General features: G+C 41.5%; 2 protein-coding genes across 2 annotated transcripts in view; one reads left to right on the top strand and one right to left on the bottom strand.

Moving 5' to 3' along the window:
* The window catches only part of LOC127628454 (troponin T, cardiac muscle isoforms-like), a 32,213-nt gene extending 23,036 nt beyond the window's left edge, over positions 1 to 9,177 (top strand). Inside the window, exons 9-11 of the mRNA XM_052105202.1 lie at positions 7,313 to 7,403; positions 7,696 to 7,736; positions 8,548 to 9,177. Of these exons, the coding sequence (XP_051961162.1) occupies positions 7,313 to 7,403; positions 7,696 to 7,736; positions 8,548 to 8,581 (166 nt within the window). The 3' untranslated portion in view covers positions 8,582 to 9,177. The remainder of the gene's footprint in view (positions 1 to 7,312; positions 7,404 to 7,695; positions 7,737 to 8,547) is intronic.
* A 161-nt stretch (positions 9,178 to 9,338) lies between these two features.
* The window catches only part of LOC127628453 (plakophilin-1), a 33,454-nt gene continuing 28,189 nt past the window's right edge, over positions 9,339 to 14,603 (bottom strand). Inside the window, exon 14 of the mRNA XM_052105201.1 lies at positions 9,339 to 14,591. Within this exon, the coding sequence (XP_051961161.1) occupies positions 14,568 to 14,591 (24 nt within the window). The 3' untranslated portion in view covers positions 9,339 to 14,567. The remainder of the gene's footprint in view (positions 14,592 to 14,603) is intronic.

The following is a 14,603-nucleotide window of genomic DNA, read 5'->3' as shown; positions in this document are numbered from 1 at the left end:
TGCTGTGCAAGGTCAGGGAGGACGAAGAGCAAGTCATTCTGGTGGCCCCCTACTGGTGGTTCTCGGACCTCACGCTCCTCGCGACAGCATCTCCCTGGCAAATTTCCCTGAGGAAGGACCTTCTTTCTCAGGGACAGGGCACGCACTGGCACCCACACCCAGACCTCTGGAACCCCCACGTCTGGCCCCTGGACGGGATGCGGAAGATCTAGCCGGCCTACCACCGACCGTCTTAGATACTATCAACCAAGCCAGAGCCCCCTCGACCAGGCATCTTTACGCCCTAAATTGGCGTCTGTTTGCAAACTGGTGTTCTTCCCGGGCTGAAGACCCACAGAAGTGCGCGGTTAGGTCAGTGCTCGTGTTTCTACAGGAGAGGCTGGAGAGGCTGGAGAGGAGGCTGTCCCCCTCCACCCTCAAGGTGTATGTCGCCGCCATCGCGGCTCACCACGACACGATAGATGGCAAGTCTCTTGGTAAGCATGACTTAATTGTCAGGTTCCTAATAGGTGCCCGGAGGCTGACTCCCTCCCGGCCTAACCTGTTCCCCTCCTGGGATCTCTCGATCGTCCTCACGGGCCTCCAGAGACCCCCCTTCGAGCCGCTAGATTCAGCTAGACTCAGGGCCCTCTCTCTCAAGACCGCTCTGCTAATCGCGCTCGCCTCCATCAAGATGGTCGGGGTCCTGCAAGCGTTCTCTGTTAGCGACACTTGCCTGGAGTTCGGTCCGGCAGACACATACGTGATCCTAAGACCGTGACCGGGCTATGTGCCCAAGGTTCCTACCACACCCTTCAGAGATCAGGTAGTGAACCTGCAAGCACTGCCCCAGGAGGAGGCAGACCCAGCCCTTTCGTTGCTGTGTCCGGAACGTGCTTTGCGTATCTATCTGGACCGCACGCAGAGCTCTAGACATTCTGAGCAGCTCTTTGTCTGCTTCGGGGGACAGCGGAAAGGGAACGCTGTCTCCAAACAGAGGCTTGCCCACTGGGTTGTCGACGCCATTTCATTGGCTTATCACACCCAGGCCGTGCCCCCCCTGCGGGTCCGAGCTCACTCCACCAGGGGTGTTGCGTCCTCGTGGGGACTGGCTAGGGGCACCTCCCTAGCAGACATCTGCAGAGCAGCAGGGTGGGCAACACCTAACACTTTTTCGAGATTTTACAATCTCCGAGTTGAGTCAGTATCGTCCCGTGTTTTCTCAGGTCCGAGCCCGTAGAACTCGGTAACATGCTGACGATCTGGCTGGGTGAATCGCTTGCGCCTGGTGCCCTTTCCCTCAGCCGAGGTAAAATAGTGCGCCTCCGTTCCCAGGTGATCCCATCTTTGGGTCCCTGGTTGACTCCTCCCTAGCCCTTTTTGGTTCCGCAGTTCAGCGGAGGAACTAGCCGAACCAAGCCACTACGGGTACCCAATCTACCCTGTACTGGAATAGGTGCTCCACAGGTAAGGCCTCCTGTTCGGACTCCCCCTGAGGGTAATTCCGCGGTACTGTTCCCTCATGAGCGGACCCCCGTGTCTCCCTTAGGCAGTTACAGCTGCCTCGGTCGCCATGCTGTACGCTTCCCCCCTCTACGAGGCTGGATCTACCACTGCACCAACTTTTCCACATAGGTCCTAACAGGCCATGTGATGTATTTGCCACTCTTTGCCTCCCCTGCAGGGTAGGTGTGGCCTCCGCAGGGTCTTCTCCCCCTGAAAGAAGGGCTAAGACCCCCTTCCCTCAATGCGTGTAAGGGCCCCGGCCGTAGTTGCTCTATGCCAGAAACATAGAGAGAAAAGAGGCCCAGCCAGGCTGGCCCGTTCCCAGGTTGGTGGCCATCACATTGTTCCCCCCATCCAGGGTAACCAGAAGGACACTGATGGCTTTTTGGGGCATTGGGGAAGGGTACGTGCAGTCTGATACAGCTGGTCGCCTTTGCATGTAAGAATACCTGCTTGCTCCTGTATCAGCAGTTCACGTACATGGCTCAGCGCATGGCACGTTTATAAGTGGACCCCTAGTGTCGCTTCTCTGACACAACGTGGAGAGAGCGACAGAAGGGGAATGTCTAGGTTACGTATGTAACCTCCGTTACCCTGATGTCATTTCATTTGTTGCTCTCGTTTGTTGCCAGGGGCCCACAGTGTCAGTGGAGGTTACATGTGAGGTGACATGTGAGTTCGACAAGTGGAAGCAATGTATTTTTCATATGACCCAATTGTAAATCTGTATTTCTTTAAACCTTGTTTGACTTGGGTCATCCCGTTGGGTTGTTTTAAGGGGATAGGCTTGCTTTTTAGCCAATTGGAACCTCTCAGTGAAAACATCAATAGCGTCACCGAAGAGGCTCTGCTGATACCGGGGCATCAAACAGGACATCTTTGTCCCTGTCACTCAGATCTGACAAATTTTGCCAGATGTGACATTTAGAGGACACCATAGATCTGCTGAGGGCCTGTGCAGTGGTCTTGGAAGCCTGTAGCGACACATCTGTGGTGCGACACAGCTCTTGAAGGGGATCGGGTTCTGATCCATTCTCAACAAAATCCTTCAGCAGCAGTGGCGGGCCGTGCATTTAAAGTCACCCTATGCCTTTTGGCATCATACATTAGGTCGCAGCTAACTAATAATACAAATTGACATTTTTAAAACATGTCCATGCACAAAAGCCAGAACTTGAAATTACACTTTCTCAAGCAAACCTAATTTAAACTGCAGCATGACTGTTTTGTGAAATTAACTTCTCCCGAACAGACATTCAAAAATCATAATTTCCAAATGAATCTACCAAGGAGGTCTATAATAACTGGAAAAATATATCTAATAATATTTGTGATTTAAATGTTGCAATACATTTTGTTTCGTCAGGGTACACGGCTATGCTGCGTTCCATTCAAGTTGGATGTGGGATATTCCTACTTTATATCTCTGACCATAAATGCATTCCATTCACCGATATTCAGAACAGCAACGCCCCTGTTAGCTTACCAGGGGTTTGACTGTCATTAGAGATGTCTCATAGCAACCCAACTAATAAATAATTCTGCAGTTCTAGCATTTGTGCTTCAGGTGTACGATTATCAAAAGAGATTATAATGTTTTATACACCTGTTTCTGCAGGCGTTTTTTTATCATGTAATTGGGAAACAAACTCATTTATCGATATTACTTAATAAAGTGAATGTTTATCAATTAATTTGTATATCTCCCTGAGTGTCTACATGTTTGTGTGACATCATACCCCTGCATCTCGGTGAAATCGGAGTTGAGAAATTCTGCACAAGCCTACAAGTTGTAATTCTGACTTCAAGATGCATTCCATTGCACTTTTCCTAGTAGGAAGTTGTAAAATCAGACTTTCTGATTTGAATGGAATGCAGCGCTGCTTTTCTATACTTGAATTCTCTAGCAGCCTAATTTATAATTAGAACTTTATACTTAAAAGGAGATGGCATGCGTCAGATTTATGCTGAGGAGCCAATAGAGAGTCCCGGCTATGTCAGCGCCAGTTCAGCCAGTTCAGTGCCACGGCAGAAGGGACACAACGTCTTGATCCCTCCATCTGGGAACAGGGGTTACACAATCGAAGTTGTGTTGATGTAGTGACACTAGGGGTTCCTATAGGAAACGCCACAGGCGCTGAACCGTGTCACAAGGTATGGAAGAGTGGACGCGGGCAAACTGCTGTGTGCCTCGCAGCGAGCACTCGACCCCATCATGACCTTCCATCGAGTGTAGGTAAGGCATCTCCCTAGTCCCATTAATGGGGGAACTTACCCAAGGAGGCTACAACAGTGGCCTTTCCTGATACTTGCTGTTAAGCAATTACCCGCCAAGCACCTTCTAGAATAAAGCTGGGAAGTGCTCTTCCCTCTACAGGAGGGAGGGAACTATGGAGACCACATCCTACCCAAGGGAGGTTAACATGTGGAGAATACCTCACATGGACTTACCAACAGGGAAGTTTACATATGGAATTATACCACTTTGAGGACCCTATCTACGGAGAGGGTGCACAGCAACAGTGGCCAAAGCAAAGCAAGGCTCTGATGAGGGGAAAAAAAGGGTTTACCAAAGGGGAAACCTGAAAAGTGGAAATGCATCACACGGAAGTACACTGAGGGGTGTACACCACGTATGGAGCACTGAGCCCAAGTACACAGGCTCACTTGAAAAGGGGCATACAACAAGTGCTTGGCCTGGTGCACACATAAAAGTACGGGTCCTTCAGGTCAATGTCCGCAAACCAATCCTGATGTCATACTGAAGCCAGGATGCGCTTCTGCATTAGCATCCTGAATGGAAGCCTGTGTAAGGCTTTGTTCAAGGCATGCAGTTCCAAGATTGGGCACGACCCTCACCCTCTCTTGGGCACAATAAAATAAGGGCTATAAAAGACTTTGCGCAACTCGGCAGAATGGTGGCAACCTCCGCACGGAGGACGGAGGCACCCTCGCCCCGCACCATAGTGGAGAGGAGCTGGCCCAAGGGCGATGGTGGGGCTGGAGAGATCACCCGGGCCAGACCGGTCAGAAGCAGTTGCCTCATCCCTGGGCTACCCATATCAGGATCTGGGTCTGAGGTTCTTGGGGGCTGGCTGACGGGCCACAGCCACATCCAGCAGCACAAACACAGAAGGACATCTATAAAACATCCAAGTGTTTGCACGAGCTCTTTTTGAAGTAAATATACTCTTTTTGAATATACTCTTTTAGCACCTGCAGACTCAGCTGCCGAAACACCCAGGGGAAGCACAACACTCGACCATGCAAGGGTGACTGCTGATATCCATAGCAGCATAGCAGCATAGAAAAGGGTGAGATGATGAACACAAGCATGCATTTGGCTCTGAAGAAACAATCTGAACGAACGTCAGAGAAACTAGGCACAAACCTTCGGTAGTAGCCAGCCCCAGAAACTGTCTCACCTCTACCACGATCACTGTGGTTTTGTTAATTTGTGGATGCATCTGGCCATGGCCCAAGTGGAACCCCAGGTTCATGTGACCGGGTAGAGGCAAGAACACACCGTGAATTCCGCTTGCAACTTGGTTATCTCTGTGAGCAGCGACAGTGAGAGGTGGTCTCCACACGGGACCAGGGTGAACTGATTAGGTTTGAGTGTCACCTCTGGTCCAAGCTCCACCCACTCCGGAACTACTGTCACCAAGGCCACAGGGACCACCTCCCTCCATGATTTTATGAGGTTGAGATGGTAAACCTGATGTGCGCTACCCCTATGCATTTGCTTAACCTCATATTCGAGATCCCCAACTTGCCGTGTGACCTCAAAGGGCCCTTGCCACTTGGCGAGTCATTTAGAGCTTGAGGTGGGCAGCAATACAAGCACTTTATCTCCAAGTGTGAATTCCCGCAGTCGAATGCCCCTGTCATACAGCCAGGTTTGACGATCCTGAGCTTGGATCAAATCCCCCTGTTTTAATTGACCCAAAGTGTGGAGTTTTACTCTAAGATAAACAAAGTACTGAATTTAGTTTTTACTGTTTGAATGTCCTTCCTCCCAAGCTTCCCATATGGCATAGAGTACGCCGTGCAGCCAATGGCCATACAGCAGCTTGAATGGGGAAAACCTGGAAAAAAAAAGTCCTGGAAATGCCTTGGATCCCTGTAGCTCCAACAGACTGGCCCAGGCCCCATCCTAAACCCCTGGGAATGGACTCGACAACCTAGGAGGGATAGCAGAGAGGGGCAGAATTATCAGGGTAGACAGGCATGGGGGGGGGGGCCTCCCTAAGCAGGGAAGAAACCTGGTCATCGGACCACCCAGCCTCATGGGGGCAGGAATGGGACAGAAAGAGGAGGGGCGGATGCGGGTTTAGGTACAGGAGAGAGAGAAGAAGACAGAGAGTGAGACTCCAGCCACCATGTAGTCCTTGGCCAGCTGTATCGCTTCCTCCAGCGAGGCCGGACAATGGCACTGGACCCACTCAGCCATCCCACAGGGCAGCTGGGCGACAAACTGCTCCAGTACCACCTTGCAGCAACAACCCCCTTGCGTCTGACCAGGCTCCTCCATTGGACCTGGAGCAGGAGTTGAAAATGCTGCTCCTGCTCAAGCCACAGCTCGACGAGGGCCTGATGTTGGTTCTGCCGGATGCCGACGAGAGTCTTGATCAATGGTGAGGACTCCACAACGACGTGTCTCATCGATTCCCGGGTATTGGCACCAGTGTAACAGATCTCCAGGTTTGGGTATTAAAAGGAGGAGACAGGTAGCAGTGACACGCTTTAGGTAGGGCTTTTATTTCTCTGGTCTTTCTGTGCAGCAGATGTCCTCTTTTCAGGTTTTTCACTCAGTTCAATAATAAACTCGCTCTCTCTCTCTCTCGCTCTTCTGGCATGTTCAGCTGTTTTAAGGCGTCTCACTGCTATCACTGTAATGAAAAACAGCTGTTAGAGATCATGTCAACCAGCTTGACGAGCCACACCACTCCCTCTCTCCCACAGACAGATACACAACCATGCTTCCAACACCACATACATTAGGGCTGTAACGATACGCAAACCGCAACTGAAATCGTGAAACAAACATCCACGATCCTGTGTCACGGTTCCTGAAGACCGAACCGCGACACACGCCCCTCTCCAACCCCAGAAGCCTGCCAACAGTTACAGATGCAGCCCCTTGAGCTCTTTACATGCACTACAATAAAATTCCACTAAAACAAAATTCATTTTCTCATTTCACAGTAAACATTACATGTAAATCATGAAATTATTATGGAGGTGGCAGTGAGAGAAGCTGAGTTGTCTCCTCATATTAAGGGTTTTGCACACATTGAATCGTGTGTCAGTCATACCATTTTGTACAAAATAAAAGCATTTAAAACAAACTTACTGGTTAAACATTAAAGCACACCAGTGTGATACATACTGCAGAATGTTTTCATATTTTATTTAATATTGCCAAAATTATCCACAAATAATGCTTTTTTCACTCAAAAACGGAGGTGCATAAGCTCAGGTCAATGAGGCCTATGATCAATACGCTCCAAAATGAAATACAAAACCTGTGTCAGCTTGACAAAAAACATTGTCAGCTTGTTTATTGAAAGAAAACAAGCTTACAAAAAGATTGAATCCAATATTCGGTGATAATATAGCATAACAAGAGATTTATGAGCAATTTTATAATAGGCCAGTCAGTTTTGATGAGGAACACCAAATTAGGTAAACAGCAGATGGGTTAACAATCTCTTTGAATCATTTAAAAGTATTATAGAGTACAATCAAACAGAATTAATTGATAATTATGACAATTAAGAAGTTAGAAGTTACTCTCTTTTGTGTTGCCCCACTTGCTTACCAGAGATAATGCCAAGGAACTGTGGAGCTGGAGGCGTCAGCTAGAGGCCGAGAAGTTCGATTTACAGTACCAGTTTACCAGACAGAAATATGAGGTAAGCAGAAGACTTCATCACTTATTATATTTGAACGATGTTTACTAGAACTAACAAAGTTATTTATGAAAATGCTTCACAGGAAAAGCATAATTAACAGCTCTTATTTAATGTCTTACTGGTCTACTTCTGTGGAGAGCCAAATTAATATATTGATCTGTGTGTTTTGGCCAAATGTCCAAACAGCTCATTCATCATAATTCTAATATCCTGTGTTCAGTGAGATGTTTAGAACTTTTTATCATGGAAAAGGAGTGAATAGTCTTAAAATGATTATGGATATCTTCTACAGATCAACATCCTGAGGAACAGAGTCAGTGACCACCAGAAAATGTGAGTGAATCTGTGTCTAGAAAAAGTGGTAAATCTATCTGTATTACATGCCTCTTTAACAGTACTGCTTTTATATAATTATGCAACATCTATTCATTGACGAATTTGCATGAAGAGCTGTAAACTTGTCATTTAGATAATTGTCAAGTTGTTGATTGATTTCCTCTAAACGGTTCTGAATTTACAGTTTTGGTTTTAATGAATGTCTGTAACCCTCTCAGGGTTGTTTGGTATTGGCTGTCTATGCTTGAGAGCTTTCTCATTCTAACCAAACTGTGAGTCAACAGCTCCTGCCTCAGGCATGGAACAAAGACTCTTGAATTTTGGGAGTACATGTCGGGCTGCCAGGAATAGTCTTGTTAGCTGGCAAAGCTGCTTATTTGGCAGGAAATAAATGTGGGCGCCAGAACTGAAGGACTTGGGGGCAAGGAGGGTTTAGGTTGCATTATGCTCTACAGAACAGTCAGCATTTCTCAATGTATTACCAACACTAAAATACTGGAACCGGGTTTATGAAATAAACTTCAGCATATAACTCATGTATCAACTTGAAATTGTGTGGGTTGATGAGGAGATGTATGCTGTTACTTGTCTAAGTGATCAGACATATGATATTTGCTTCATGGACAATAAAACATGTGGGGGAAATAATCCAATAGATTTACTGTATATTGAAGTAGGGACCCAAGCTATATATTGTTACATATTATAGAGCTTTGGAAGACTCCTTTGGCTTTTTTTTTAAATTCTTTTTATAAAATATACAAATGATGAAAATTATTATTATTGATACATATTTTTTCTTCTGTAGGACAAAGATAACCAAGAGAGGCCTCAGGAAGTGAATGCTATTTTGAAAAACATGCTAGACCCTTCACAAATCCATAAAGAGCTCATCAAGAGTGTCTGAAAGCTGTATACTTTATAGAGATTCATTTGCATGCATTTAATTCAAAGTCGTCAATGATTAAAAAAATCTGAATTCATCTGACTACAAGTGCACATAAAGAAAGGGGAAAAAACAATAAATGTGAAAATGGAGCACTAGCTTTTTATTATCTCTCTGTTCAACGTTTGCATTTTAAAATACAGTACTTTTGCTTTGTAATCCAAGTCAAAGTCAGTTCAGGTCTGCAGTAAAGTGACCAGGAGTCTTTGTCAGTATGAGGAAGTCTGCTTCCAAGCTTCATGGCACATTATACCATATTAATGGGCCATTTAATTTATGTTGCACACAATAGCTATTTTTTAAATATATAACCATACTAATACCATTTCTACAGTATGCACGATATATAGTGTACAGAGTATGCAAATGTTATGTCTGCACAAAATACCATAACTTACTACAATTGCCAAAATGTGCAGTATACAACAGCACAATGTAATCCACAATGCGCTTGAATTGACCTTCTATTTCCAGTGTGACGAATAAACCAGGAGTAATATCAACCATCATTTTTAACATCTCTTTATTGAAAGATTGCATGTTAAAACATTTTTTTCATTTCAGTCAGATTGGCTTGTTTCTGTGTCACTGTGACGTAGGCAGGCAGAGGTTGTGGATCTATGTGCAGCTTTATTAACAAAACAGGGGAAAACTCAGGACAAAAGGGAAAAAACAAGGAAATCTAGTACAGAGCATAACACATGCAAGAACTAACAAGGGAAACAAGGAAACTAAAGGGCTTAAATACACAAATGGAACAGACAAGGGAATAAGGAACACCTGGGGAAATAATCAGGGAAAGAGAACTAATCAGGGGAAAACCAATCATAAAATGAAACTACAAAGGACTACAAAAACCAAACAGGAAACATGAACTAAACTAAACTTCAAAATAACAGCACAAAAACAAAAGACAACAGAGAACATGACAGTCACTTCTGGGAGTCAGGGTGCACAGCTTCAGAAGAACTCACTGGATTTGCCAAAGCACAGGATGTTCATGGCATTAAATATTTGAAATATATTTAACAGTTTAAAACACTACGAGACACTCTGTAGCAAGTAAAATGTATCCACAAGCAGAATATATTATGCATTGCTTTGCAAGTTATATCTAGCTTCAGATTTACTTAACCTCAATCTCAAATAAAAAGTAATGTAATTGCTCTACAACATAGAGAATTAATAAAAGTTCAAATAATTTTAACTTTTACACAGCCAGCTCATTTCTGCAAATGTCCCCTAAGGGCGTTCTCTCTATTTCAAGGTCAAAAAGGTTGAGTGGTTGTCAACCCAGAAATATGATTTGTTAAAACAAAAACACTTGGTACTATAATTTAAATAATTGTTTGCAAAAAGATGACAATGTGTGAAAATTACAAAGAAAATATTTATAAGTCAGAATATTTGCACATAAATCTCATCCCTTTTTAATTATTTATTTATTTTTTATTACTTTTTTTAATCCAACCCAAAACGGATGACCTGTATGTATATAGTGAGGAATTTGTGTGAGTCATCAAACCTTCCGTCACCCTTCTGTCACTCACTGGACATTGTGTCGATACTAGCGACACAAGGGGCTTCTATCGAGAGCCTCGGATACCCCTGAATATGAAAAAGGCCAATGCCAAATTGGTGAACAGAATTAGCATGTCGCGCCCCCGGACATATGGGTATAATATGGGGCGTTATGACATGGTGTTAAAAAGGTGATTACATGGCCAAATATTTGCACAAAAACTTAAATTAAATTTAAAACATTTAAAGAAAACACATCAAAAATTTACTTTTGTGTCTTGGTTATTACTGTATTAATAATAACAAAAAAAAGATTTGAAACCTCGTTTAGTTTGGTTCCTGTACAACTAGACAATATTTCAGCTTTTCTTAAGCTCTCAAAAATAATTAATTTCTTACACAAAATTTACATTTACTTTAAATATGTTATCTTTTGAAATATTTTTGCCAAAAAAAATATTATCCCTAATTCAGTACATTCATGTCTAACATATATGTGCAAAATACTCAGTTCACAAATAAAAATAAGTCAGTTCACAAATTAGGATGTTTGTAAACTTGTCATCAGCAGATTCACTTAATGAAAAATATAATGTAATTTGTATTTTATATTTTAAAATGAAATATATAATTTGCTGATAAATTGATATTTCTTATCCAGTTTTTCTGTCTTTCTGCTGCTTTTGAACAATATTTTAGGGAGGGGGGTGGGGGGGCATCAACACCTTTAATGTTTTTTCACACAGAGATGCAATGTAAACATGTTCAAGCCAACTAAACAAGAATAATTTCATCATAATAAACTCTAATAAAAATGGTTACATTCAAATTAAAACTAAATTACACATAACAAACAATATTCATAAAATATCGAAATATTGAATTATATTTTAGTAAATCAAAAACAGAAAAGGCACAGTCTATGGTACAATAAAGACAGTAATTCTGGTCAACAATTCCCTTAATGATAATTTTAGAGAAAGAATAGATAATATCTGGCAAAAAAGTCTTATTGAGTTCAACTCTCCTAAAATGTACCAAACATAAGTCACTGGAATAACTGCATGCAAAGCAGCACATTTACTCTGGTTTACAGAGACAGAATCAGAGGCAGCACACATTTTACACAGGAGTTACAATATAGTGGGAGACTATACACTGTGCTTGAAAGGCATAGTTTAAGGTAGCCCTGATGCGCCAATTTCCAGTTATGAAGAACAAGTTCTAAAATCCAAACCCTAGTTTATAGTGAACAGCTGAATCAAATGACAAACAGTGATTACAATCTGTCATCTGCAATTATAGTGTACAATGGGGCTAAAGGCTCCGTGGGGTAAAAGGCTCATTGATTTTTTTTCTCACAAAACACTAAATAGCAACAAAAACTACCACAGAACTTCCCTAAACATCTATTTGTCACTATACACTGGAAAATGTTCCTCTTCCATGAGATCATTGCGTTTAAGGTCTAAAGTTTGATTTTGAGCCAATTTGATCTAATTTTTATTATATATTAAAATGTTGCAAATTTCTGTAGCTAATGAAAATCCCTCAAATTAACTTTTGAGACAAAATACTTATAATTTTCATAATTTGTTTTAGGTTATTATAGAATACTTGATGTAATTTTATGCAAAATGTGTTTGAAATGGAACAGGAAATGACTTTTTTCTGAAGTAGCTATTTTGAGTAAGCATCATCTTAATAGGTTACTCAAAAAAGCATCTTCCTGTCTCAAAATTATTTGCATTAGTTGACAAATTGTTCCCTATAACTATTGCCACGATATCTACACGATATCACTTTAAACCCCCTAGAGGCCTTTTACCCCAAGTGTGGGGTAAAAGGCTCCCTCGCCACCTTTTTTTAAAACAGAATTTTAATCAAAACAACATTACGTTATTATTTATTTTCACCCAAATTATGTTGCTACATTAATTTACAATAAAAAAATAAAACATTATTTGACCTTGATACATTTTGTGTCCAGAAAGAAAGCAACAATTCAGCAACAATTCAACAATTCAGCAACAATACAGCTGTGCCTTTAACCCAGTTGTACCCTACAGAAGGGTTTGCAGACAACAATCACACCCAATATAAAACCAAAGACATCAAATTACTTAAATGAATCTCCTATTCATGAGGGGTAAAGAGCCAGAAGGACAAATTCAGAAAGCACACTTTAGAATGGTATAGAATAGTTCACCCAAAAATTCAAAGTCTCTCACTATTTCCGCACCCTCGTGCCATCCCAGTTGTGTATGCTTTTTTTCTTCTGCTGAACACAAAGATTTTTAGAATAATAACTAAGCTTGTGGGTCTTTTCAATGCAATTGAATGGTTGCCAGACATTTGAAGCTCCAAGAAGCAGATAAGGGCAACATTGAGATAATCCATTCGACTCCAGTTCTTTAATAAATGTCTTCTGAAGTGATCCGGTTGGTTTTGGGTGAGAACAGACCAAAATAAAACTCATTTTCACAGTATATCTTGCATTGCAGTCTCTAGGCATTATCATGATTCATGCTCGATTACATTTCCTGTTTATGATTACACAGTGCTTGACGCATGCGCAGAGCGCTAGGTCGAAATCATGACAGCCAAGGAGACTGCTGATGTCAAGATTTAAAGTAAAAAATTGTTACAGTACATTTGATCTGTTCTCATCCAAAACAAATTGGATCGCCTCAGATGACATTGATTAAACACTGGAGTCTCATGGATTACTTTAACCTTGTGCGACTCTGTGTCATCCTGCGTGAACTGTGTGTTTTGTCTTCTCTATATGCCATGCATTATTTAATCACAGTTCAGGACATGCTGAGCTGTCAGTAAAGGGTTAAACTTTTGATGCAACAAGTTATGTGACAAAACAACATTCTGACGATCTCAGAGGAGTTTGTCTTTGGGAGAAACGCCAACAAAATTACATCTGTTAAGAAACCTCAATTAAGTTTTCACATTGAAACCTCTATAAGTAATATCAAATATTAATATAAAGGAAATATAAAATGCACACAGCAGTTACGCTCAGCTCTCAGGAGGTTAATGTTCCCTTTATCTGCTTTTTGGAGCTTAAAGATTTGTGGTCACCATTCATTTGCATTGTGTGGACCTACAAAACTGAAATATTCTTCTAAAAGTCTTGGTTTGTGTTCAGCAGAAGAGAGAAAGTCACACACATCTGGGATGGCATGAGGGTGGGTAAATGATGAGAGAATTTTCATTTTTGGATGAACTATTCCTTTAGCAAACATACATACAGTAAATAGGCCTCATTGCATCAAGAAACAAAAGTTTAACATCACCTTGTAATATTACAATATATATTTTAATGTATTCAATATTCGTAAAATAACATGAGGACAGTAGTAGGACATCAATACATGAAGAAGAGTGGAATTATTACTCTGCAGGACCAGTACTGCAAGTTTGGCAAGCCCAAGTGTATGTTTCCCATGGTAAACCTGCATATCTGCACATTCAACAGGCCTCTACAAGCAATCCATTTACACATCCACAAATGCCAGACAAGGATTTTATCATGGGATTGGTGATAGATAACACGATGTTTAATGTTTAGGCAAAATATTCCTATTTCCCAGAAATACCTAGAAATTATAGTTTATCTTCTGTGGAACACAAAAGGAGATCTCAGTCACCATTCATTTTTAAATGATGACATAATTTACATTCTTGGAAGATCTATCCTTTTAAGCAACTTTTTGTATTCTTTTCCTGTTAATGTGGAGGTCTGCAATATACATAGTAGGGCTGAAATAAAATGATAGTAGGGCTGAAAATGTAGACAAAAATTTGTAATGACGACAAGAAAGATCAGCACTGCAATTCGCTCCTGATTGAGGAGAGGAAGAATCAGCTCAGATGCACTCTAAACTTAAAGTAAAAGAAATACACGTATATACAAAATACACTTATATTTAAGATACATCCTCTTAAATCAAATCTAAATATCTTATATGTTGCTTCTCATGTAAAATTATCTTGTTTTAAGGATTTTTAGACCATTTTAAATGAAAAACAATACAAAAAAACTTGATAACAATATGATTTTTTGCTGTAACTTTCTTTACTGAATTAAGCTTAATAAAAAGTGTTTTTTCTTTAATTCTGTCATTTAGATTCTTTTCCTCTTTATTGTTAGTAAGTACGTTTAATCCAACCTTTTATGTCAAGGCACAAGCAGAATAATCGGTTATGAGCTAATGATTAATCGTTGCAACAATCGCTGAATAGTCAAATAGTCATTCTAATAATCGTTAGATTAGTCAGTAATAATAAAAAATAATCATTAGTTGCAGCCCTAATACACAGACAGGACAGTATCCTAAAATCCATCATTTATCTCCAGGAGACTGTATCTGCAAATAAAA

The sequence above is a fragment of the Xyrauchen texanus genome, chromosome 35 (assembly GCF_025860055.1).
Source record: "Xyrauchen texanus isolate HMW12.3.18 chromosome 35, RBS_HiC_50CHRs, whole genome shotgun sequence".
Lineage (NCBI taxonomy): Eukaryota > Metazoa > Chordata > Actinopteri > Cypriniformes > Catostomidae > Xyrauchen > Xyrauchen texanus.
This window is presented reverse-complemented; position numbering and strand designations above follow the sequence as displayed.